This window comes from Myxocyprinus asiaticus, chromosome 10, assembly GCF_019703515.2.
Source record: "Myxocyprinus asiaticus isolate MX2 ecotype Aquarium Trade chromosome 10, UBuf_Myxa_2, whole genome shotgun sequence".
NCBI classification, from domain to species: Eukaryota; Metazoa; Chordata; class Actinopteri; order Cypriniformes; family Catostomidae; genus Myxocyprinus; species Myxocyprinus asiaticus.
This window is the reverse complement of record NC_059353.1, coordinates 35,281,001-35,306,627: the sequence shown is the minus strand read 5'-3', so window position 1 is coordinate 35,306,627 and position 25,627 is coordinate 35,281,001. Positions and strand designations below refer to the sequence as shown.

At 37.6% G+C, this 25,627-nt stretch overlaps 2 protein-coding genes across 2 annotated transcripts; both read left to right on the top strand.

The window, feature by feature from the left end:
• The first annotated feature begins 654 nt into the window (after positions 1–654).
• LOC127447510 (ADP/ATP translocase 3-like) lies at positions 655–15,318 on the top strand. The gene is made up of 4 exons (XM_051709440.1): positions 655–783; positions 11,673–12,159; positions 12,971–13,111; positions 13,395–15,318. The coding sequence occupies exons 1-4, from the start codon at positions 673–675 to the stop codon at positions 13,550–13,552; spliced, it is 897 nt and encodes a 298-aa protein (XP_051565400.1). The 5' UTR covers positions 655–672; the 3' UTR covers positions 13,553–15,318.
• A 1,850-nt stretch (positions 15,319–17,168) lies between these two features.
• LOC127447588 (ADP/ATP translocase 3-like) lies at positions 17,169–20,799 on the top strand. The gene is made up of 4 exons (XM_051709534.1): positions 17,169–17,222; positions 18,013–18,676; positions 20,303–20,443; positions 20,547–20,799. Exons 1-4 carry the CDS (start codon positions 17,169–17,171, stop codon positions 20,702–20,704), a joined length of 1,017 nt encoding a protein of 338 aa, XP_051565494.1. The 3' UTR covers positions 20,705–20,799.
• Positions 20,800–25,627: the final 4,828 nt, after the last annotated feature.

The window sequence follows — 25,627 nt, the reverse complement described above, 5'->3', positions numbered from 1 at the left end:
ACTATTCCTCTGATGACGTCCATTTCTTTAAAAGTTTGCGGTCTTTGAGCTTATCTGTATGTGCTTGATTCAATGCTCATGAGAGCTGTGACTCTGGTCCCGCCCTGATTGTAAAACTAAGCGTGACTGGTTGAAGATAGAACATGCTACGATTGGTCCGAGTAATGTGGCCGTTATCTGATTGGCTTGAGTAGACGATGGGTGGGGTCCACCTATTTATAGATTTGCATGCACATCTTGACACTTGATTTGTTTCAAAATCAACAAATGCGTGTAGCGATCAGCAAATGCACAGGAAGCGATCCACAAATAAATGCGCGTGATTCACAAATGAATGCTGGACAGAGTTGTGTTTGTGAGTTAAAAATATATATTTGTAAATATTTTTTTTTTTTTTAATTTGCAAATCTCATTTTATTTATTTGTGAATTCACATTATTTTTGTGAAACTCCTTACATTTATTTGTGGATCTCATTCAATTTATTCATGAACCACCTTTCTATTTCCATTTGTATGTTAATATGCAACAGATCTATCTCCATATTCTAGCTACTCCCATACCTGTGAGACAAGAGTGTAGGCTATTCACTGCAGCATCTCCATTACAGCTTCTACCAAACACTGTCAGTATACTGTTTTAAAAATATACTGAGCAAAATATTAGCGCTGCCATGACTGACGCCGCAATTTCCTTCGCTAAAGACTTTTTGGCCGGCGGAGTCGCAGCGACTATTTCCGAAACAGCAGTCGCACCGTTAGAGAGAGTGAAACTGCTGCTGCAGGTGAGAGCATGCTGTGCCCGAGCGCAAGTGCATCCTTTAAAGAAATGTGTCCAAACCTTTTTGTTGGCGGTCCGGGCTGTAATTCAGAAACATTCTAACTCTAGAATCCTGTCTTATCTACTTGTTTACTATGGTGATTCCAGTTAGGGATCTCGTTAAATTTGGACAAAACCTATTACAGAATAACATTTAGTAAGTGCATTATCTTATCTTTACTCCATACAGGAAACAGGTGGTACATCGTAACCTGACAAAAAAATAAATAAATAAAAAATCCTAAAAAGTGTAACAACTTTAAGATGACACCTGTCGCGTCCTATATAATTTCCGCTTTCATTGTTAGCCGTTTCGTAGAATTGACAGTAACCTAACACCCATAGGGGGAGGGTGAACGAATTGGAGTTTAAGCCTGTGTACTATCTATTTACCCAATTTTGAGGTTATAATAATAGCCTATTTTAAATGTTGTTGCTATTATTATATTTCTTGCCATCTAGAGCCATATGTTCAATACACAATATTTTTTTCCAAATGGCTGGTACTACTTAGTGTACAACGTTCACACGCCCTACAACACTGCAGATTAATAAATTGTTAATTATTGTTACTTATACAGACGCTAGTACTCATATTGAGCATTATCAAAGCGAATCAGTACAAGAGCAAGCATATGCATGATTTGTTTTGTTTTATCAGCATAACAGCAAGCTTAAAGGGATAGTTCACCCAAAAATGAAAATTCAGTCATTGCTTACTCACCCCTGTGTTGTTATGACTCCATATGACTTTCTTTCTTTTTCTTAACACAAAGGGAGAAATTGTGAAAAAAATGTTGTGCTAAGTGATGGCAGTTTATGGTGACCACCTCTTCAAGCTTCAAAAGGACACACAAGTATAATTCAGAAGTCTAATAATTTATTTTATGTAACTCGTGTCTTGTTCTGAAGGGATACGTTAAGGTTTGGTGAGAAACAAACCGAAATCGAATGTATTATTTAGTAAAAATCTTCACCAACCGTTCTCCTGTGCGCGTTCATGAGACAGACTGCACGCCAGCTTAGAGCTCCCTGCATGAGAGCAACAGTAGTTACGGCAAGCCACGAGTCTCAGAATAACGCAATAGTTTTAACATGTATTCATCTAAAACGCCATATTTTGCGGCGTTCTAAACAACCGTAAAGCCATAAAATACGCTGTAGTCATTTCAAATGCTGTAAAAAACATTCAAAAATAGTTTAAAATGCCATATTGGACAGTGTTTATTGTATGTGAAAAGCGCTGCTTTGTTTGGCTTGGCATAGCCGTATTTGGTTTCACAAAAGCAGTGCTTTTTCAGCATTTTCTATGTAGTATAATGCAACCGTGATCTTTTCTTTAAACGCAGCACAGTTTGGATGGGAGAGTTTCATGATATTAAATAAATAATTATATTAAATGAATGAATGAATAATATACGCTTTTTCATGTGTGGGTTTTCTTGTTGGCAGTTTGTTATTATTTTTAATCATTATGACCATATTAAACATGACAAACAGAATGAAGATTTATTGTATTACTGTTATATACCATGAATGAAACCACAGCGTGCTGTATGTATACCGTAGATACAAAATAAAGCTGTTGTTATTATTATCATCATAATCATTATTTTCCAAAGTAAGCTACAGTGTGTGTAAGATGAAAATACACATGGAAAGTACATAGCCTACTGTATGTGGCTAACTTGTTTCTGCGATAGCTACGCAGCCATCTCTGATGCACAGAGTATATTACATAAGTGTTGCTCACTCTTTTTCGATCTCATTTCTAATATTGTGCACTTACATCCACTATTTTAGTGAATGAGGGGATATAGGGCGATTTCGGACACAGCAATGGTGTATTTGTAGTAAATTGCCATTGTTATTTGTACTGTATGAAAAAATTAAATTTTTTAACAAAGCATTATCACATTGGCATATTACCACTGTGATAACTTATCACATATAAAGGCATATTATTATATAAAAAGAATATGAACATGTTTAGTCATGTTTTTTATAACTGAATATGGTTGAATGTCTATTGAAGCTGATTTGCACCACAGTTGATTAAAAAAGTGATTTTGTAAGTCATAATAATGAGAATGTTTCTCATTGTAATGAGATACTAAGCCATTATTATGAAACTGTTTCTTAGTGTTTTGAGATACTGTACTAACTTTTTTTTTATCGACTTTATATCAACAAATTAGTTTTGTCTGACTTGTGGAAGTCATTTTTCTTTTTACACTTTAATAAGTTCAGAGTCTAGTAGCTCAAATTGATAATGTGCTGAAGTGTTTTGCTGATCATATTTATGGCCGAGTTCGAATCTCCTGCCTCTGTGAGTTTTTTATTTTTATTTTTTATCTTGCATACTTCTGCCGTTCGATCTAATAATACCACTTATTTTAATCTGTACAATAGTGCCAGCATAATTTAGTATGTTTACATTTAATGGAGAGCAAAATATTGAGTCAGGAGCATGATTTTCAACAAATCTACCACCGGTCGTTCACATCTGGTGTAAAATGGAAGAAGGACTTGCAACCCCTGCGAGCCTCCAGAAATTCTGTTATAACATCCTCGCTTGTGCATTATGCGCGTGATGAGCTCTGGCCCTCTATTGGAGCGCACGGCCTCATTATGTTTGGCGGCTCTGATGATGAGGATGATGCTGTCACTCGCAGCTTCGGGTGAGTGGCTCACGGAGGATGTTGCCGCCTCTTTCCCCAGCGAGGGTGAAGAGCGTGCACACGCCACTGACAAGGAGCTTCTTCACATCTTCGCAAGGGCGGTTGAAGGGCTCATTCTTGAGTGGTCCCCTCCAGAAGAGCCAGAAAAGTCTCGCCTGGATGAATGGTTTTTGCAAACCGGCCGTCGTCAACAGACAGCTGTCTGGAAGAGCACACCATTCTTCCCTGAGGTCAATGCGGCGCTCACAAAGACCTGGTGTGCCATACTCTTCGCACATTCAGGTCAGAGGTACTGCCATCCTCACTAAAGTGGACCACGCCGATAAAAAAAAAGGATATTTGAAACGTCCTCCTGTAGAATACTGCCATGGGATGAAAATCCCACCCAGCCCACCCTTCCAAGCCGTGTCAATTGATGTCCGCACTGGCTGGAAGAGCTTATACAGCTGCGGGCCAAGCTGGTTCAGCACTCCACAACATGTCGATGCTCCAGGTTTTTCAAGCTAGGCTTCTTCAACAAATGAATGAGCAAGGCTCCAATCCAGAGCTGTTCAAAAGCTCTGCACCACTACAGATTTGGTGCTGTGAGCCATGAAAGCTACCGCTCAGACCATCGGCAAAACGATGAGCAACCTGGTGGTTTTGGATTGGCATATTTGGCTAACTCTCACAGAGATGCGTGACACAGAGAAAGCCGCCCTCCTCGACACCCTGGTATCGCCCAACGGTCTCTTTGGCAGCGCTGTAGGAAGCTTTTTAGAGCGCTTCATCACGGCGCAAAAGCAATCTCAAGCGTTAAAACACTTTCTACCAAAGAGAAGTAGCACTTCCCCTTAATAGGTGTTGTGCCAATTTTGATTCCCTTGTGCACATGCTTTTCAGGACACAACCTCCATAGCTAGAAATGTCAGCACCATAAGTTTCATGAACCTGTGAACTTGTAAAGGTGAGTTGGGGAGGGCAATATTATTACAGCAGGTGTAACAATGGCCCTGTCGAAATTATACTGCCTCCTGGTAAACATTTCCCTTTGAAGGTAGAGTCTCATGCTTTTCAGTACACAACCTCCATAGCTAGAAATATCAGCAATAAGTTTAATGAACCCGTGAACTTGTACAGCCGAGTTGGGCCGGGCAATACACAGTTGAAGTCAGAAGTTTATATACACTTAGTTTTAAGTCATTAAAACTCATTTTTTAACCACTCCACAGATTTCATTTTAGCAAACTATAGTTTTGGCAAGTCATTTAGGACATCTACTTTGTGCATTTAGTGTTAGAATTCTGGGAGTGTAATGTCACGTAGTGCGGCATGATGGGATTCCGTTCCCCATAGTGCTTACGGCAATGTCGAGTGAACTGAATCGATAGGGAACGTCTCCGGTTACACATGTAACCTCGGTTCCCTGAGATGAAGGGAACGAGACATTGCCAAAGCTGGCCGCACTACTATTTTACCTAAATGGGTGGGGCTCAGACACCATTGCCAATCAGAGGATTGGTGTGATTGTATAAGGGTTTCAACTAGGTCATGTAAGGACACTTACCCATAGCTCCCCGTAGTGCTTACGGCAATGTCTCATTCACTTCATCTCAGGGAACCGAGGTTACATGTGTTACCGGAGACGTTTTTCTTCAACTGAACCACCAGCTATATTAACAACAGAACACACAACCTAGCTCAACACAAACCAGAGAACAAAACGTACAAAACATGTCTGAAGAGTTTGAACGTCAAACGACACTCTGTCGATGGCTTGGTTTCTATATTTGGTGTCGCGCCAGTAACCCCGTCAACTATGAACTGGCACTGGCCCAAAATCATGCTGATAACATTATATTGAAGCCAGCATCTCACTTGCTGGTTAAAACTACTTGATTTTGGCTGAGAATGTTACACCTACCTACTGTTTTCACGGAGGTCTGTTCAGGCAGAAGTCTGTTACACACACGGTTCAGAATAGAGAAAAGGTGACAGACATTCCCGCACCCTCCTCCTTCCTCTTCGGTTCTGGGCATAGAAATGCGTCTATTTTTCAACTACGAAATCTTCAGACGTGTTTGAAAGTTATTTTCTCTGGTTTGTGTGCAGCTATGCTGTGTTTTCTTTTGTTAATATCTGGTGGACCGGTTGAAGAAAAACGAAACATGTTTTTGCTTAAACTGCCCCTCTTGCATGTGCAGTAACTACTGTTGCTCTCGTGCAGGGAACTCTAAGCTCCCGTGCAGTCTGTCTCATGAACGCGCACAGGAGAACAACGGTTGGTGAAGATCTTTACTAAATAATACATTAGATTTCGGTTTGTTTCTCACCAAACCTTATCGTATCCCTTCAGAACAAGACACGATTCACATACAATAATTTATTTGACTTATAAATTATACTTTTGTGTCCTTTTGAAGCTTGAAGATGTGGTCACCATAAACTGCCATTTTATTACATCACTGAGCACAAAATGTTTTCACAATTTTGAAAAAGAAAGAAAGTCGTATGGGGTTATAACAACACAGGGGTTAGTAAACAATGACTGAATTTTCATTTTTGGGTGAACTAATCCTTTAAATAAGAAAGAAGCCACCAGGTGTGGATTTACAGTAAGAATTCAGGGGCCCCAAACAGCAGTCAGACCGGAGGCCCGCACGTACGGACCACACCATAAGACAATGCCATGCAGTATTGACTTGAAAAATTTTGAACGTTAAAAGAATTTTCTAGGTTCAATACAAGTTAAGCTCAGTTGAAAGCATTTGTGGCATAATGTTAATTACAATAAAGGAGGGTTTAAAGGCAGAAATGTGAAGCTTATAATTTTATAAAAGCACTTGCATTAATTCTTCTGTTAAAACTTGTGTAATAATTGAGCTGTAAAGTTGTTTAAATCATAATTTTGCAGTAGTTTTAGGGTTTACTGTGTTACGTCATCATGGCAACAAATTTGTAAAATTGGCAATAACTTTACTCAGAGAAGGTTATTAAGCAATTTTATCACACTAAAATTATTTTAACACATAATGTTTACGTCTTGTGGCTATACTTTGAAACAGTGAAATACATTTTTGTGGTAATCAACAATATGCCACCAATGCTGTCGATTGAGCTTAACTTGTATTGCACCTGGAACATTCCTTTAAGCTAAAATCAAGTGGAAAGTGTTCTTCTCAAGTAAAGTCATCTCAGTTGTCTTGATTGTGATGCTTATTTATCCAAATGTAAATGGATGTAATTTAAATAGGATCGTTACATATTTGCTTTCATAATCTAATAAACATGTTTTAATCCTTGAATTACACTACTTAATATTTAAAGTTTTAAAAATATAAAATTATTTCAAAACTGAAGACATTCTCCTTGCACATGTACGCAGCGATCAGTTGCAGCCACTGAAGCGATAAAGGATAAATTTGCCCGTAGCTACAGATCTAGAGTCAGCTTTCCCTTCTGACTATTAATTAAGGTTTGAATTTGAGGTGGGGAAACTAATGCTAGACCAGCTGTTACAAGCACCGTTATCCCAGAGCGACAATCGGAATTCCCAATCTATACCTATATTCACACACACACACACACATCTTGCCCAGGGGAAGGCTAAGTGTCACACTAACCAGATGTCTTTTTCCTGTTATGAAGTAATGCAAAGGATTACTCTTTATTTTGTTGTAATCCCATTACAAATTCTGTTCTGTCGTTACTTGCATGACATATAAGAGATTTAATCTGATCAAAATGATCGCGTTCCATTTCGTTGGGTTGACCTAAAGCCAACTTTCCAGTAGCATTGGGACGTTCGCGAACTGTTGTCCCTTTTGTGTTGAAACTAGGGCCGAGAAATTAAATGCGTTAATTTCTGTGATTAATAGTTGACTGTTTAATGCATTAAAAACATTTACACAATAAATGCAGTATCAGTTTTTTGCACTTCCTGAAACTTCACTAATGTTTTTCCCCCACTTCCTGTGGCTAAAATTGGCATATATACATTTCCTACAGGCACACGCTTGACTCGACTGCACATCCTAGCACAGAAACTGATAGTGTGGAGCAGTGCAAGCGTATTAATTATATGCAATGCACATCCCAGGCATAATAAACACGGGAGCGTATTTACTGTACCGAGAATGGAGACTTCCCCCACAAGTGGTGAGGCAAGTGTTGTAGAGATATGGGCAAGCTGTATCTCTTTGCATCACCAGAAAACGCTCACTCACTGTCATCTGAACCAGTCGGTGTCAAAACGAAACCGTGCAAGAGAGACCCAGCGTGTGCGCTATATAGATTTTAAACTTCAGCAAATTAAACTTCAGCATTCAGTTTGTTTTATATCTGTTTGTATAGTGTTTATAATGCATTGGCAATGTACTCTTAAGTTTATCTTGCCAATAAAGCTTGATATAAATTTAATCTGCCCATTTGATCTTATAATTACAAAAAGTCCACTGGAAAGCGGCGGAAGATTTTGCTCATTACAGCATTCAAAACTAATTTTATGGCAATTAAACATATATTTGATCAAATATTTATACCTGTAGAAATGTGTCTAATTAACTCTTTTCGCAAAAAAATAAAATAAAAAAATATATTTTTTTAACTGAATATTTTAACGTACATATTTAGACAATTAAAATAAATGGACCCACTTTATGTTAGGTGTCTTTAACTATGTACCTAAGCATTTGATACAATGTACTTAGTATGTACATGTGTTGTTGCATTGTACTTACATTTAATGTACCTGCATTTCATTACATCTGTAGTTACACTGTTAACCTTACCCCTAATCCTAGATCTAAACCTACCCATACTCCAACCCCAACCCTTACCCTAAACCCTAACCCCTAACCCCTAACCCTACCCCTAAACCTAGCCATACCTCAAACTCCGTAACAGCAAATGCTAATCTTCTGAGAATTTTGCGGAACAACATGTAGTTACACAGTAAATACATTGTATTGTATGTATTTTAATGTTAGTACATAGTTAGGACAAAATAAACTAATAGTAAATAACCAATTTCCAGCAGGTACTTTGAGACAAAGTATAAAGTAAATTTTTATTATATTTATATTTTATGTTTGTTTTAATTTATCATGTACCATGATTAATCGCGATTAATCAGAGAAAACTGTGCAAATTAATTTGTTAAAATGTTAATTGATTCTCAGCCCTAATTGTAACATCTACAAACCAATTCACTTCAATAAATCAAACCTCTCATGTTCTTTGATAAACATCTTTTGTAAGTTCTGGAACAACATTCCCATCAAACAAATGTTGCACATAAAATGAGATGACAATGATGGAAATTAAGAATGTTGTTCAAGCTCCAGCCCTGAGACTTAACTTAACAATGTGCATTATGCACATATATTTATTTTGAAGGCAGAATGGCAGTCCAGGGTCACTTGCCACAGTAGGTGAGATAAAACACACACACACACACACACACACACACACACACACACACATATATATATATATATATATTTCTATTTATATATATATACAGGTGCATCTCAATAAATTAGAATGTCGTGGAAAAGTTCATTTATTTCAGTAATTCAACTCAAATTGTGAAACTCGTGTATTAAATAAATTCAATGCACACAGACTGAAGTAGTTTAAGTCTTTGGTTCTTTTAATTGTGATGATTTTGGCTCACATTTAACAAAAACCCACCAATTCACTATCTCAAAAAATTAGAATCCATCATAAGACCAATAAAAAAAACATTTTTAGTGAATTGTTGGCCTTCAGGAAAGTATGTTCATTTATTGTATATGTACTCAATACTTGGTAGGGGCTCCTTTTGCTTTAATTACTGCCTCAATTCGGTGTGGCATGGAGGTGATCAGTTTGTGGCACTGCTGAGGTGGTATGGAAGCCCAGGTTTCTTTGACAGTGGCCTTCAGCTCATCTGCATTTTTTGGTCTTTGTTTCTCAGTTTCCTCTTGACAATACCCCATAGATTCTTTATGGGGTTCAGGTCTGGTGAGTTTGCTGGCCAGTCAAGCACACCAACACCATGGTCATTTAACCAACTGTTGGTGCTTTTGGCAGTGTGGGCAGGTGCCAAATCCTGCTGGAAAATGAAATCAGCATCTTTAAAAAGCTGGTCAGCAGAAGGAAACATGAAGTGCTCCAAATTTCTTGGTAAACGGGTGCAGTGACTTTGGTTTACAAAAAACACAATGAACCAACACCAGCAGATGACATTGCAACCCAAATCATCACAGACTGTGGAAACTTAACACTGGACTTCAAGCAACTTGGGCTATGAGCTTCTCCACCCTTCCTCCAGACTCTAGGACCTTGGTTTCCAAATGAAATACAAAACTTGATCTCATCTGAAAAGAGGACTTTGGACCACTGGGCAACAGTCCAGTTCTTCTTCTCCTTAGCCCAGGTAAGACGCCTTTGACGTTGTCTGTGGTTCAAGAGTGGCTTGACAAGAGGAATACGACAACTGTAGCCAAATTCCTTGACACGTCTGTGTGTGGTGGCTCTTGATGCCTTGACCCCAGCCTCAGTCCATTCCTTGTGAAGTTCACCCAAATTCTTGAATCGATTTTGCTTGACAATCATAAGGCTGCAGTTCTCTCGGTTGGTTGTGCATCTTTTTCTTCCACACTTTTTCCTTCCACTCAACTTTCTGTTAACATGCTTGGATACAGCACTCTGTGAACAGCCAGCTTCTTTGGCAATGAATGTTTGTGGCTTACCCTCCTTGTGAAGGGTGTCAATGACTGTCTTCTGGACAACTGTCAGATCAGCAGTCTTCCCCATGATTGTGTAGCCTAGTGAACCAAACTGAGAGACCATTTTGAAGGCTCAGGAAACCTTTGCAGGTGTTTTGAGCTGATTAGCTGATTGGCATGTCACCATATTCTAATTTTTTGAGATAGTGAATTGGTGGGTTTTTGTTAAATGTGAGCCAAAATCATCACAATTAAAAGAACCAAAGACTTAAACTACTTCAGTCTGTGTGCATTGAATTTATTTAATACACGAGTTTCACAATTTGAGTTGAATTACTGAAATAAATGAACTTTTCCACGACATTCTAATTTATTGAGATGCACCTGTATATATATATATATATATATATATATATATATATATATATATATATATATATATATATAGGGTTGGGAGGGTTACTTTTGAAATGTATTCCACTACAGATTACAGAATACATGCTGTAAAATGTAATTTGTAACGTATTCCTTTAGATTACTCAAGGTCAGTAACATATTCTAAATACTTTGGATTACATCTTCAGCACTGGTAGATTTTTTTCACTTGTTTTAGCTATAAAAACTCTGCCAGTACAGTACGACAAAATACACATGTTAAAACCTAAATATCTTATGCAGTGTTGTTTCTAAAACAAGATAAATCAAATTGATCTTGTTTTAAGGATTTTTAGATATTATTACAGGAAAACAATACAAAAATGATTGCCAAGAATACGATTTTTGCTCTAATATCAAAGGTCTTACTATAAAAAAAATTAAAAAAAATTATGATCCAACGTGAATTTACTTGATAAAAAAATATGATCGTGCCTGGTAACATGTGCATGTAAAATGGCTAGAAATAACATTTTAGCTTAGCGTAAAGCTGACAATTTACACAAGGTTTATTTCTATTTCTTCTGCTCCAAACTTACTTCAAGCTTACTTCTCTGTCTGCTCGTATGAATGTAACACATCATAAGAAAGTGTTTCACCGCTGTTCAAATGCACTTTGGATCGCATCATTTATATGTTTAAATGTTTTCCATCTGAAAGGACTAAATATTAAATGAAACAAATGACAATAAAATGCAAAGTAATCTCTTCAGTAATCTAAATACTTTTTGAATGTAACTGTATTCTAAATATCAATGATTTAAATTGTAACTGTAGTGGAATACAGTTACTTATGTTTTGTATTTTAAATACGTAATCCTGTTACATGTATTCCGTTACTCCCCAAACCTGTATATATATATACTGTGTAGATAGATATATAGATAGATAGATAGATAGATAGACTGGAGGGGCCATGTCAGAATCACAGACACCCACTAACTTGGGTTAGTCTGCCATAAACACAGAACAAGCATGATATAGGACACCAAATAAGTCAACTCATTTGTCCCTTATTTCACAGGATTTTGTGTTTCATTTTGCAGGTACAACATGCCAGCAAGCAGATCAGTGCAGACAAACAGTACAAAGGTATTATCGACTGTATTCTGAGGATTCCCAAGGAGCAAGGCTTTGCCTCGTTTTGGCGTGGCAACCTAGCCAACGTCATTCGTTACTTACCCACACAAGCTCTCAATTTTGCCTTCAAAGACAAGTACAAACAGATTTTCCTGGGTGGCACAGATATGCACACACAGTTCTGGCGATACTTTGCTGGTAACTTGGCCTCTGGTGGTGCTGCTGGAGCCACTTCCCTTTGCTTCGTCTACCCCCTCGATTTCGCTCGTACCCGACTAGCTGCAGATATCGGGAAATCTGGCAGCAGCAGGGAGTTCACCGGGCTGGCTGACTGCCTGGTCAAAATCTTTAGGTCAGATGGGCTGCGAGGCCTGTACCAGGGCTTCAATGTCTCTCTCCAGGGCATCATTATCTACAGGGCTGCCTACTTCGGATTCTACGACACTGCCAAAGGTAAGAGTTTATGCTTGGAGAGAGTAACGTAATTAGTAAAAACAGTAAATATATTTTGAAATTAAAGTTTATGATTCAAACATAGATGAGAATTGCTAACTAAAATAATATTAAAATACTGACTGCCGATGAATATTTCTCTCTGATCTTTGCCATTAAAGGAATATTTGGGTTAAGTGCAAGTAAGCTCAATCAACTGCATTTGAAATGTTGATTACCACAAACAATAATTTCAACTCGTCCCTCTTGTCTTTAAGAAAAGCAAAAATCAAGGTTACAGTGAGGCACTTACAATGGAAGTGAATGGGGTCAATAAACAAACAAACAAACAAAAAAACACTTACCTGTACATTAATTCTTGTTAAAACTTGTGTATTATTAAAACTGTAAAGTTGTTTAAATCTTAATTTTTACAGTCATTTTAGGGTTAATGGCAACAAAATTGTAAAATTGGATATAACTTTATTCACAGAAAATATTAGTAAACTGTTTTATTACACTAAAATCATGTTAACATTCATATTGTTTACATCTTGTGACTATCTGGTATCTGTTTCTCTTCAATCACATATAATTTTATATTTAAATCCATAGAATTGTGAAAATATTTAAGATGTCATTTGATGTCTGTTGTTTTAATGACTGGTCTATGTTTTGTTTTGTGTTTATATAAAAAAAAAATATATATATATATATGAAAAAATAACTGGCATTGATAAACCAATGAGATTTCTCCATTCTCTTCTTATCTGTAACTAAAACCTCTTACTTATGTGTTTGCATGCATGTATTCTCGTCTGGCACTGAGTAGCCATGCTTCCAGACTCTAAGAACACCCACATTGTGGTCAACTGGATGATTGCACAAACTGTGACTGTAGTGGCTGGTGTGGTCTCCTATCCCTTTGACACTGTACGGCGTTGCATGATGATGCAGTCTGGGCGCAAAGGAGGTATTTAAACATGCTCAAACACATGCATTTATTTCAATGACTACAACGATATTAAACAAAAAGGTAAAAAAAAAAAAGGTTGCATACTGCTGCTCCCAAAAATCTTTGAATGTGTTCTCACAAGCAGACTGGTGGAAAGCTCTTAATCAGACTTGGTACCTGAATCAAGACTTTTTTTGGATGTGAATGTTTTTTACATTTGGATATCTCATTTGAATAACTCCCTGCTCTCCATGACATATGTATTTATTACAACTTAAGTGTTTGTCTTTTGTCTTCCTAGGGGATATTATGTACATGGGAACCATTGACTGCTGGAGGAAGATTGCTCATGATGAAGGTGGCAAAGCATTCTTTAAAGGGTCCCTGTCCAATATACTCAGAGGATTTGGGGGCGCTTTTGTGCTTGTGCTATATGATGAAATCAAGAAGTTTGATTAAACAATAAGCAAAAACTAGTAGAATAGCTCTTATCATAATATTTTGTCAAGCTTTAACCAAACCCTGTGCACACCGCACAAATGCAGCCATAGTTAAATAGTGTAAGATGGGAAATTATTAATGTACAGTAAGTTATTAATTAATTAAACTCTATGCAATTCTGTTGCTTTATTTTTTTGCATAAAGAAAGCTCTAACCTTCTATGATAAATAACATATTTTATCATAAGAAAGCACCTGTATATGTGATTTAAGTGTGAAAACATACTTTTGTCCCCGTACCAAGCTGTGGTTTCATGCAGTGGCTACAGAGCAGCTATATGGAGAAATATAATGCACAAAATAAAAAAAATATATACATTTACATTTAACCATTTGGCAGACGCTTTTATCCAAAGCGACTTACAAATTGAGGAACATAAGCAATTTGTCATATATAACGTATGTGTATTTGTCATACATATGTACACACATTGAGCACTTTATTAGGAACACCCCTACGTCTACTTACTCATGCGATTATCTAATCAGCCAATTGTGTGGCAGCAGTGCAGTGCATAAAATCAAGCAGATATGGCTCAGGAGCTTTAGTTAATGTTCACATCAACCATAAAAATGGGAAAAAATGGGATCTCAGTAATTTCAACCGTGGCATGATTAATGGTGCCAGACAGGCTGGTTTGAGTATTTCTGTAACTGCTGATCACCTGGGATTTTCACGGACAACAGTCTCTAGAGTTTACTCAGAATGATGGCAAAAACAAAAAACATCCAGTGAGCGGCAGTTCTGTCGACGGAAACACCTTGTTGATGAGAGAGGTCAACAGAGAATGGCCAGACTGGTTCGAGCTGATAGAAAGACTATGGTAACTCGGATAACCACTCTGTACAATTGTAGTGAGTAGAATGGCATCTCAGAATGCACAACACGTCGAACCTTGAGGCGGATGGGCTACAACAGCAGAAGACCATGTCGGGTTTCAATTCTGTTAGCCAACAATAGAAAGCTGAGGCTGCAGTGAGCACAGGCTCACCAAAACTGGACAGTTAAAGACTGGAAATCTCGAATTCGCACAGATGGTATGGTCAGAATTTGGCACCAACAGCATGAATCCGTGGACCCAACCTGCCTTGTGTCAACAGTCCAGGCTGGGTGGTGGTGTAATGGTGTGGGGAATGTTTTCTTAGCACATTTTGGGCCCATTAATACCAATCAGTTATCGCTTTTAATGCCACAGCCTATTTAAGTATTGTTGCAGACCATGTGCATCCCGTCATGGTCAGAATTTAACCATCTTCTAATGGATTGAATGGATAATGGACTTTTGCAAAGCAAAAGTCATCTCAAACTAGCAAATCAGCAGAAGTGATGCAATCATGTCAACTTGGACCAGAATATCAGAGGAATGTTTCCAACATCTTGTGGAATCCATGCCACAAAGAATTGTGGCTGTTTTGAGAGCAAAGGGAGGCCAGTATTAGTATAGTGTTCCTAATAAAGTGCTCAGTGAGTATATGCATATGAAATGTGATTAAAATAGTCAAATGTTTATGATCAAAATAATTAAAAATGAATTCATTTGTTAATTGTGCCTTTAATATTCCCCATAAATCTGAGCCATCTTTAGTAGATCAATAAATGTTTTTGGTCAAAGGCTCAAAATAACAATAAGTACCTATATACTTATTATGAATTATTGTTAATCTCACTATATTACTACTTTATTAAAATAAATATGGTTTAAAAAAAACAAAAACAAAAACAAAAAAAAACAACAACAACAGTGATCTACTCTATTATTACTATATTAAAATAAACATGGTTTCGACAGTGATTTACTCTTAGTTTTTTTAGTGTTTTTTTAAAATGATGTTTTATACATCTTCAGCTTCACATTTAAAAAACTGTGAAGCAGTTATTTTGTGTGTGTGTGTTGTGTGTGTGTTGTGTGTGTGTTTGTTTTGTGTTTTGTGTTTTGTTTTTTTGTTTTTTGACACCATGCTGTTGTGCCTGCTGAAAGATAAGGAACATTGTTGATGATAACAATCAACCAAATGTATCATCATACTGCCGCAAAATGATGTGTAAGAATTGGTGTTACTGTTTAATTTGTTTGAGTTATTTTTAGACTGCATTATGGGCCGTTCAGAGCGGTAGCATTCTTGCGCAAAAAAAGAAAAAGAAAAGCCAGAGGCAAGGCAACGACGCGCTTTTAAATGTTGGCGTTCTTTTTAACCTGACACGACGTCTAAAATACGCGGCAGTCCTACTCGAACAGCTGGACGCGACGCAACTGTGAAAGACGTCCGTCTAGCGCGTTTGAACGTTTTCGGTGGGAACGGCCCCTTAGAAAGCAATGTTAATTTAAGTTGAAGTAATGAATTGTATTTTGTTATAATTTTTTAATTGTCTGCTTATTTAGAGTTTAGTTTTTTAGTTTAATACATTTACATTATAGTCGAATGGAAAATAATACAATAATTCTGTAAAACTTTGCAGTAGTACCGATAACACTGCAAAGTACCACGACCATGACTTACCTTTTAGGGTGTTGGGCTCCCAAGGCTCATCTATGTGCGAGCGCAACGAAGGCTATCCCATCTGGTTCGAACCGACAGAAGGTCTACTGTGGCACAAGTCACAGATAATGATGGTTATGGAAGGAATGTGTCATAACACACAGAGCATCGCACCCTGCTGCGTATGGGGTAGTGTAGCTGCAGACCGGTCAGAGTGCCCATGATGACCCCTGTCCACCGTTGAAAGCACCTACAATGGGCAGGCAAGCGTCGGAACTGGACCTTGGAGCAGTGGACGGTCGCCTGGTCCGATGAGTCCCATTTTCTTTTACATCATGTGGACGGCCGTGTACATGTGCACCATTTACCTGGGGAAGTAATGGCACCAGGATGCACTGTGGGAAGACAACAAGCAGGTGGAGGGAGTGTGATGCTCTGGGCAATGTTCTGCTGGGAAACCCTGGGTCTGGCCATTCATGTGGATGTCAATTTGACACGTGCCACCTACCTAAACATTGTTGCAGACCAGGTACATCATCAGTGTATACAGTATATACTGTACACCTCACCTAGGGTATCAAGTGACCCAGGACTGCCACTTGTGCCCCCTTTAAAAGAATAGGCGAAAGGTGCCACTGTTTTAGGGTTTTAGGTTTAGGGTTGGGGTTTGGAGATTAAACAACCTCCTTATCAACCCATCATTTCCCTCTGATTTAAGGGGTAGTTAAAGGTTAGGGTTACATTTTTTCCCCAGGAAATTAGTTCTAGAACTAAAAAAAGATGTTGATCCAGGAACATGTCATTCTTGGCTAAATCAGACCTAATACATAAAGCCAGGGGCTGTAAAATTAGACAAAACTGCAGGGGTAAGATGTGCAACCCAGGCAGCTAGCGGTCAGAAATGCACGCGGCGCGCGTGCGGCCTTAAAATACACTTGGGTAACTGAAATTTAGTAATAAATATGGAAGCATAGAAACTCGGTATTACGACGGCAGTTTGAGTGATATGCTTCCGAGACATCTCTGAAAAGGATGCTCTTAGCGGATGTTAAAAAAAAATAAATAAATAAATAAATTAAAAAGGGAGCATACAGTACATGTGGCCCTTACAAGATGTAAAGCGCATCGTTCACAATTCACGATTGAAAACGGTAATGTTTTACCATGCATTAGGGTTTTTCAGACTGTTTTTTTTTTTTTTTTTTTTTTTTTTTTTTTTAAGAGCAGTCAAAAGTAATGATCTCGCGCTCGGGCACAACATGCTCTTCTCACCTGCAGCAGCAGTTTCACTCTCTCTATAGGTGCGACTGCAGTTTTGGAAATAGCCGCTGCGACCCCGCCGGCCAAAAAGTCTTTAGCGAAAGAAATTGCCGCATCAGCCATGGCAGCACTTATACTTTAGCTCAGTAGGCAATATTATAAACACAACAGACTAAAAACTGCTGGAAGAAGCAGGAGGTATGGAAGAGCGGAAAATGATGGGGATGCTGCAGTGAATACAGAGATCTTCTATACATTGATTACAACCAACGATTTTTTTTTTTTTTTTTTTACATTGGGTAGAGCATAACGGTAATCTAGCGTGTTACGACAGTACGTCGCCGTTTGCGGATACCATACAAACGAATGGGGGAGAGGCGTAAACAGACACCTACCTGTCGCAAGATTTTCATGTCTTCTCTTTTAAAATAGCAATTTTATCGTAGTAAACTCCATACATAGTTAATTACAAAAAGATTGTTTAGTGTAAAACATGTTGAAGATTAGTGGACAGGCGGTCAATTCATTAAATGATGGGCTTTTCCTCACAAAACGAGTTTATTCAGCGTAATGAAGCATCTCTTCCATAGACATCAATTACAAACAAAACGGTCTCTTGTCTCCTCGCCACTGCACAGCCGTCGCGTTAAGCCATTTTAGGCTAAGATTCTTGGCTCAAAGGTTTTGGTGAATACACAGCGCGAACTCACGAGGCTTATCGCGATAAGTCCCGTTATAAACCATAAAATCTGCCTGGCAAAATCACAGTCACCCACTTTCTTGCAGTCTGCTGCATATGAAGAACAGACATGCTCTAGGACACCAAATGAGTCAACTCTTTTATGTTTAAATTTACAGGTACAACATGCCAGCAAGCAGATCAGTGCAGACAAACAGTACAAAGGTATTATCGACTGTATTGTGAGGATTCCCAAGGAGCAAGGTTTTGTCTCCTTTTGGCGTGGCAACCTAGCCAACGTCATTCGTTACTTCCCCACACAAGCTCTCAACTTTGCCTTCAAAGACAAGTACAAACAGATTTTCCTGGGTGGCACAGATAAGCACACACAGTTCTGGCGATACTTTGCTGGTAACTTGGCCTCTGGTGGTGCTGCTGGAGCCACTTCCCTTTGTTTCGTCTACCCCCTCGATTTCGCTCGTACCCGACTAGCTGCAGATGTTGGGAAAGCTGGCAGCAGCAGGGAGTTCACCGGGCTGGCCGACTGCCTGGTCAAAATCTTTAGGTCAGACGGGCTGCGAGGCCTGTACCAGGGCTTCAACGTCTCTGTCCAGGGCATCATTATCTACAGGGCAGCCTACTTTGGAATCTATGACACTGCCAAAGGTAAGAGGTCTGTGCTAAGAGATAGAAACATTATTTTTTCACCACAATCTACACTCCATACTCCATAATGACAAAACATATTTTTGAAAACTGAAATATCACATTGACATAAGTATTCAGATCCTTTGCTATGACACTTGAAATTTAGTTCAGGTGCATCGTATTTGTCTGGATCATCTTTGAGATGTTTCTACACTTTGACTGGAGTCCACCTGTGGCAAATTCAATTAATTGGACATGATTTGGAAAGCCACACACCTGTCTATATAAGGTCAGAGCATATCAGAGCAAAAACCAAGCCATGAGGTCAAAGGAACTGCCTGTAGAGCTCAGAGACAGTATTGTGTCGAGGCACAGATCTGGGGAAGGATACAAAAAAAATTGTTGGCTGTATTGAAGGTTCCCAAGAGCACAGTGGCCTCCAACAACCAGGAATCTTCCTAGAGCTGGCCGCCCTTCCCAAACTGAGCAATCGTGGGAGAAGGGCCTTGGTAAGCTAGGTGACCAAGAACCTGACGGTCACTCTGGTTGAGCTCCAGAGATCATGTGTGAAGGTGGGAGAAACTTACAGGAGGACAACCATCAATGCAACACTCCACTGATCTGTGCTTTATGACATTGTGGCCAGACGGAAGCCAGATGGAAAACACATAAATAAGCACCTAAAGGACTCTTAGACTGTGAGAAACCAGATTCTCTGGTCTGATGAAATGAAGATTGAACTATTTTGCCTCAATTCCAAGCATCATACCATCCCAACGGTGAAGCATGGTGGTGTTTTTTAGTGGCAGGGACTGGTCAGGGTTAAAGGAAAGCTGAACGCAGCAAAATACAGAGATATGCTTAATGAAAACCTGGTCCAGAGCACTCAGGACCTCAGACTGGGCCGAAGGTTCACCTTCCAACAGGACACTGACCCTTAAGCACACAGCCAAGACAACACAAGAGTGGCTTTAGGGACAACTCTGTGAATGTCCTTGAGTGGCCCAGCCAGAGCCCGGACTTGAACCCAATCGAACATCTCTGGAGAGACCTGAAAATGGCTGTCCACCGACAGTCCCCATCAAACCTGACAGAGCTTGAGAGGATCTGCAGAGAAGAATGACATAAAATCCCCAAATCCTGATGTGCAAAGATTGTCGCATCATACCCCAAAATACTTGAGGCTGTAATCGCTGCCAATGGTGCTTCAACTGAGTGAGTTAAGGGTCTGAAAACTTATCTCCATGTGACATTTCGGTTTTTTTTTTTCTCTCTCTCTCTCTCTCTCTCTCTTTTTTAAAATTTTTTTTGTAAATTTGCAAAGTTATCTAAAATCTGGTTATTGCTTTGTCATTATGGGGTATGGCGTGTAGATTGATGTGAAAAAAATAAATAATTTAAAGCATTTTAGCATAAGGCTGCAACATAACAAAATGTGAAAAAATGAAGGGGTCTGAATACTTTCTGAATGCACTGTATGTATGTATATTAATAATACAATAAATATAATAATAATAAGAGGTTTGTGCTTCAGCTGATCTAATCTGTCTTTGATAAACCAATGAGATTTCTCCATTCTCTTCTTATCTGTATCCAAACCTCTGACTTGCGTATTTGCATGCATTCTCATCTGGCACTGTGCAGGTATGCTTCCAGACTCTAAGAACACCCACATTGTGGTCAGCTGGATGATTGCACAAACTGTGACTGCAGTGGCTGGTGTGGTCTCCTATCCCTTTGACACTGTACGGCGTCGCATGATGATGCAGTCTGGGCGCAAAGGAGGTATTTAAACATGCTCAAACTCGTGCACTCATTTGAATAACTCCCTGCTCTCCATGAGGTATGCATATATTACAGGTCATGTCTTTGTCTTTTGTCTTCCCAGCTGATATTATGTACATGGGAACCATTGACTGCTGGAGGAAGATTGCTCGTGATGAGGGTGGCAAAGCATTCTTTAAAGGGGCTCTGTCCAATGTATTTAGAGGAATGGGGGGTGCTTTTGTGCTTGTGCTATATGATGAATTCAAGAAGCTTGTTTAAACAATATTATATGCTAAGAAATAGAATAGTTCTTACCACAAAATGTTGTCAAGCTTTCTACCAAACCCTGTCCACTCAAAGATAAATGGTTTTAGATGCCAAAATAAATTAATATTTTTCTGTATACCATTCAACTACACTGTTTGTGGTTTTTTTTTTTGCTATATTTTTATGTTTAAAAACGGCTCTAGCCTCCTATAAATAATAATCCATATTTTATCAAAATAAAGTATCTGTATGTGTGATTTAAGTGTGAAGACAAACTTTGCTCCCATATGGTTTCATGCAGTGGTTAAAGAGCAGCAATATGTAGAAACATTACATACACAATGAAAATATATAAATATTTATGCATATTAAATGTAAACTAATTAGTTAAATATTCATGCTCAAAAATAATTAAAAATGTATACATTTAAAAAATGTATATATCTGTTGATTTTGTTCATTGTATTCCTCCATAAATCATTTATGGTTTGACATTGTTTCCCAAAAAAAAAAAATAATAATAATTTTAAGATTTACTTATTTAAAATTGTAGTTTAAATTGTAATCGTGTAACAAAAATTATCTTTGTAATCTTTAACTAATAAAAAGACTATTTTTTTTTTTTTAATTTGATGGAAATTTGTTATGAAATTGAACTGTGTAAATCTAAAACAGTTTTTTTCAGTGTAGCAGGTTGAGTCCATATCGTACAATAGTATAATACTTCCACAAGATGGCATGACAACACCACTTTTAGTCCTGCTTTTAAACCATGATCCTATCGACCTATCAACCTGCGGACTCAGTTTCTAAGTTCTTTTACTCTAGTCTTGTGGTAACAAGGATAAACAGTATCACTCTTAAAACAGAATGTGGAGTTCAAAAGCCACAAAATAATGTTCCGCACATTTTCTCTGGTCACAAGTTGACGGAGAGTTGGTGTCAGATGGTATCATAGAGGTATTAAATATGACGCTTTAATTGACAACAGATTTGCCCTCTATCTGTCTCAGCTGTTAAAGACAGACCAACACAGTAAAGCGCTCCAAAAGAGAGTGTGAGGAGCCAGAGACGTGGCATTCACAGTCAGACCTTATGTGACATGAAAAGTGTATTTCCATGATTTCTCTTTTTTGGAAGTCCGCTTAAGTATTTTCCATCTTGGATAATGAGGGGAGTCATATTTTCTTGGTCATTTTCTTGTCAGTCTCAGTGTTTGGTTGCGTTAGGCTGATCTTGATTAAGTAGATTCCACTTTCAGAAGTAGAAATGCAAGGGCAAGTAAGGCAGGGCACTTTGAGTTCACTAATGGTAGTGAAACGTTATACTCACTTTTAGCATGTAAAGCTTAGGTAATCGTATGCCACAGTATATTGAGAGAAGGGTTGTACTGACTACTTGCAGTCATGTTTGAACTCCAAGAATGCTTGTACATTCAATAAAAGTGGGAAACCCTATATGGTTACATGTTTTTTTTTTGGTTGAGGTTTTTAATAAGTAGGCCTAATTATTTAGAATTTGTGTAGATTCAAATTTGCGTGGAAATAATTCTATTTCGCAGTTTTCTAATCTAATACAATTTTTTTTCAATACAAATTATTGAGTGAAATTTTTATTTTTGAATTTGTATTTCAGAATTTCTTACTATTTGGTATGTCCCCCTTTTGCTTTCATGACAGCATGCACTATACGAGTTTGTGCAAAACCTGATTATCCATGTTATCCCAGCATGATTTAAAAATATTCCAAAGAGCATCTTGTTTCAATGTAAGCCAGGAAATCTGATCTTTTGTATACAGCAGATATAGTGAACTAGAAATAGTGCAGAATCTGAAATATTGTGTATTCAATTTATATCAGACCATTTCTTTGTTTTATTTTCTTTGTTTTAAACTTTCTGTTTATTTCCAAGTTTAAATCCCAGAATTTCAGTGTCATCTCTGACTTTTGGACCCCACTGTATTTTTAGAACTCCTTTTAAAATTGAATAACACCTGCTGATATTTGCCACACTTCCACTACAGTACTGTAAAATCGAATTAGTTCCCCTTACTTAGATTTTTCAAGGCAACCGGTTTGCATGCTTTTTCTAAGTAAATGTACTTATTTGGCTCAAGTAAACTGAACTTAATTTTTAACTAGTTCACTTAACTCATCTGTGATTAAACTATCATTGTTTTTTTTTTTTTTTTTTTTTATTATTTTAATTGAGTTATAGCACATCTTATACAGTATAATGGAAATTATGACTGGACTCTAGGTTAGCCATATGGCACACACAGGATTTTCCTCAGTCATTCTAAGTGTACACAAATCTGCACTTTTGTAAAGTATAATTGAGTAAAAAAGAATGGCTTAAATTGAACAGGCTCCAAGATGACACTAATCACACTAATGATGACTTCGCACAGATCACAACTATCAACCAGCTGCAACAAAACAACAACAATAGTCATAAGAATTAAAACTATATACATTTTTAAATAACAATTATTATTTTTCAATATAAGTTCCCTTGTTTTGACCAAAAATACATCATTTATTCAAGCACAAGGCCTTATGGGTATTCCACACAGCTGCAATTTTGTACTTGATAATTTTAAGTTAGTAGTACTCGAAGCCCAAGTTTAAAGAACGTATATATATATTTGAGTTATGACAACTTTAGGGTTCAGAGAGTAACGGTAACTTAAGCATAAGTTGAGTAAACTATTTTTTCACAACTTGAGATAACTATTACTATTTACAGTGGTCCAGCACGTATGATGATCTGTAGATTAACCGAAGATATCTCTATCCATGCACTTCTGAGCCAAAACTGTACTACCAATGAAAGTTGATACAGAACACCCTCACTTCATTCCTGCTTGAATAAGAAGATAATAAGCATTCATACATATAATAAAGGGTGAAACAGCAAAACGACTGTCTTCCACAGCTAGAACATTTCAATGGCTCAGTAATCAAGGATGATCTACAATCTTAAGCAGATCTGGACACAGTCCCTCTATTATGTCTCTGATTTTGTTTATTAGTACCAACAGACAGATTTTGTAAGTCTTTATAATGAAAACCATGCAAGTCAATCAACTGGCAGAGATTAAAGGCCAATGTAATTTACCAAAATGGCCATAATACAAAGCAATCTTCTGTAATGTGAACTGCCTTGTCCGACTCCAAGCATACTGTACATGTCAGATACATATTAAGTAATTTTCTTCAAATGCAACCTTGACAGGGGTTTGGAATTGCCAACCTGCAAGTAATTATAATACTAGTGTTAAGTGCTTTGATATTAAAATGATGGGTTTAAAACCATTAACTTTCTTCAGATAACAGGAAATGTACAACTGTTTCCACATGTGGATACTTTGAAAAACTATGTGTTTATTGATGACACGTGACACAAAATTAAAACATTATCTGCTTTCTCTTGTACGGATCAGTGAATGCTTATACTTTCATAAGATATCTAAAAGTGTGCACTTTAACATATTTAATGCAGCAATAATAATAATAATAATAATAATAATAATAATAATAATTTAATTAGAGTAAAATGGAGGGAATTTAAAATATTCAAATGTATTATGGCTACAGCATTTTGCACAGCACTGTGTTCTTACTCTTCCATTCAAATATACATTATTCTCTGAATTTTCAGATAGTAGTTAGGCATAATTAGTCCATTTGATGGCACTCTTGAAATGGCAAAGAAATGAGAACGAAACAAAGTAATGGTGGTGAATGTCGGCAGGGAGCATTTTACAATTCTCAAGTAGCATGAACATTCAACAAATGAAAGCCTGTTAATTCGTACCATTAAAAAAGTATGCAATTCTATCTCAGCTACTACATTATAGTTGTTCTGTTCTGTTTGTGTACATCCAAAGACATTTCAGTGACCCATCATAACCCATTCTAAAATAATTTACAGTTTAGAGTAATCATAAAGCCTTCTTTAAAAAGAGTTTGTAAATTAAATATGCAAAGCCTTTTACAGATATTACAGGAAGCATAGTTATAGAAGATTCAGTGATTGTGTTATGTGAAACTAAATGTGACTGTAGAAAAGTATTGAGGTATCCACTGGATTCATGGTTTGTTGTGGTCAAAATCCCATGTGCTTTAATCAGTCAGTCCATGAGCACACAGTCATTGAGGTGTGAACTGTGAAAAGTGAAATGTTTCATGACAGAGCTTTCATCCAGACCTCTGATGACTCTTTGTTGTTTTTTCTGAATTGTCCCAATGGACCATTCTTACCTTGCAGTCTGCTGGTTGCAGCTCACATAAACACACATAAATACACACACTGTTCACTTCAGATGTCTTGCATGGCATGTTCTCTGTCATGTCACGCACCTTCATACTCTTTCATTCTCTTTGAAAAAAAAAAAAAACAGCAACACACAAACTATATCTAGCTTTTCATGTGGTGTTATGTCCTTCATTTCATGTTTGTACAAAAGATAGCGCTCTCTCTAAAATGGAATCTGAGTTTTGGACTATTGAATCAGTCAATTACATTCAATTTAGATGCTTTTATCAAAATCGACTTACAATGAAAATAACATAAGCAGAAGTGATTAATCAAAGGGGGAAAACATTACAAACAGTGATACAAAATTTCAGCTGAGCACTAGAACAGTACAACTGTAGAGCCGAATTATTAATCTATTGTTTTACTTCTAAGGCCTATAATGACCATGAAAAAGAGAGTCAGAGAGAATAAAAGAAACATGCAGTTATAATTATTATTATATTGTTTTTTTTTTTCAGGAATTGTGCAGACTGCACTACGTGTGTTGGGCTGATAATATTTTGAGATACGGAGAAAGATCTCCTACATACCTTCTGCCTTAAAGGAACTAGTGGTTAGCATGGTTAGGTCATGATAAACTTGTTTTTGATCAGCAGCTTTTGTCTTGCAGT

Excerpts from the sequence above, each read along its gene's own strand:
- LOC127447510 (XM_051709440.1), top strand. The coding sequence starts at position 673 with ATGACTGACGCCGCAATTTCCTTCGCTAAAGACTTTTTGGCCGGCGGA. Across the intron at positions 784-11,672 it reads GAGTGAAACTGCTGCTGCAG|GTACAACATGCCAGCAAGCA; the intron begins GTGAGAGCATGC and ends TTCATTTTGCAG. Across the intron at positions 13,112-13,394 it reads GCAGTCTGGGCGCAAAGGAG|GGGATATTATGTACATGGGA; the intron begins GTATTTAAACAT and ends TTGTCTTCCTAG.
- LOC127447588 (XM_051709534.1), top strand. The coding sequence starts at position 17,169 with ATGTGGCCCTTACAAGATGTAAAGCGCATCGTTCACAATTCACGATTG. Across the intron at positions 17,223-18,012 it reads ACAATTCACGATTGAAAACG|GTTTTGGTGAATACACAGCG; the intron begins GTAATGTTTTAC and ends CTTGGCTCAAAG. Across the intron at positions 20,444-20,546 it reads GCAGTCTGGGCGCAAAGGAG|CTGATATTATGTACATGGGA; the intron begins GTATTTAAACAT and ends TTGTCTTCCCAG.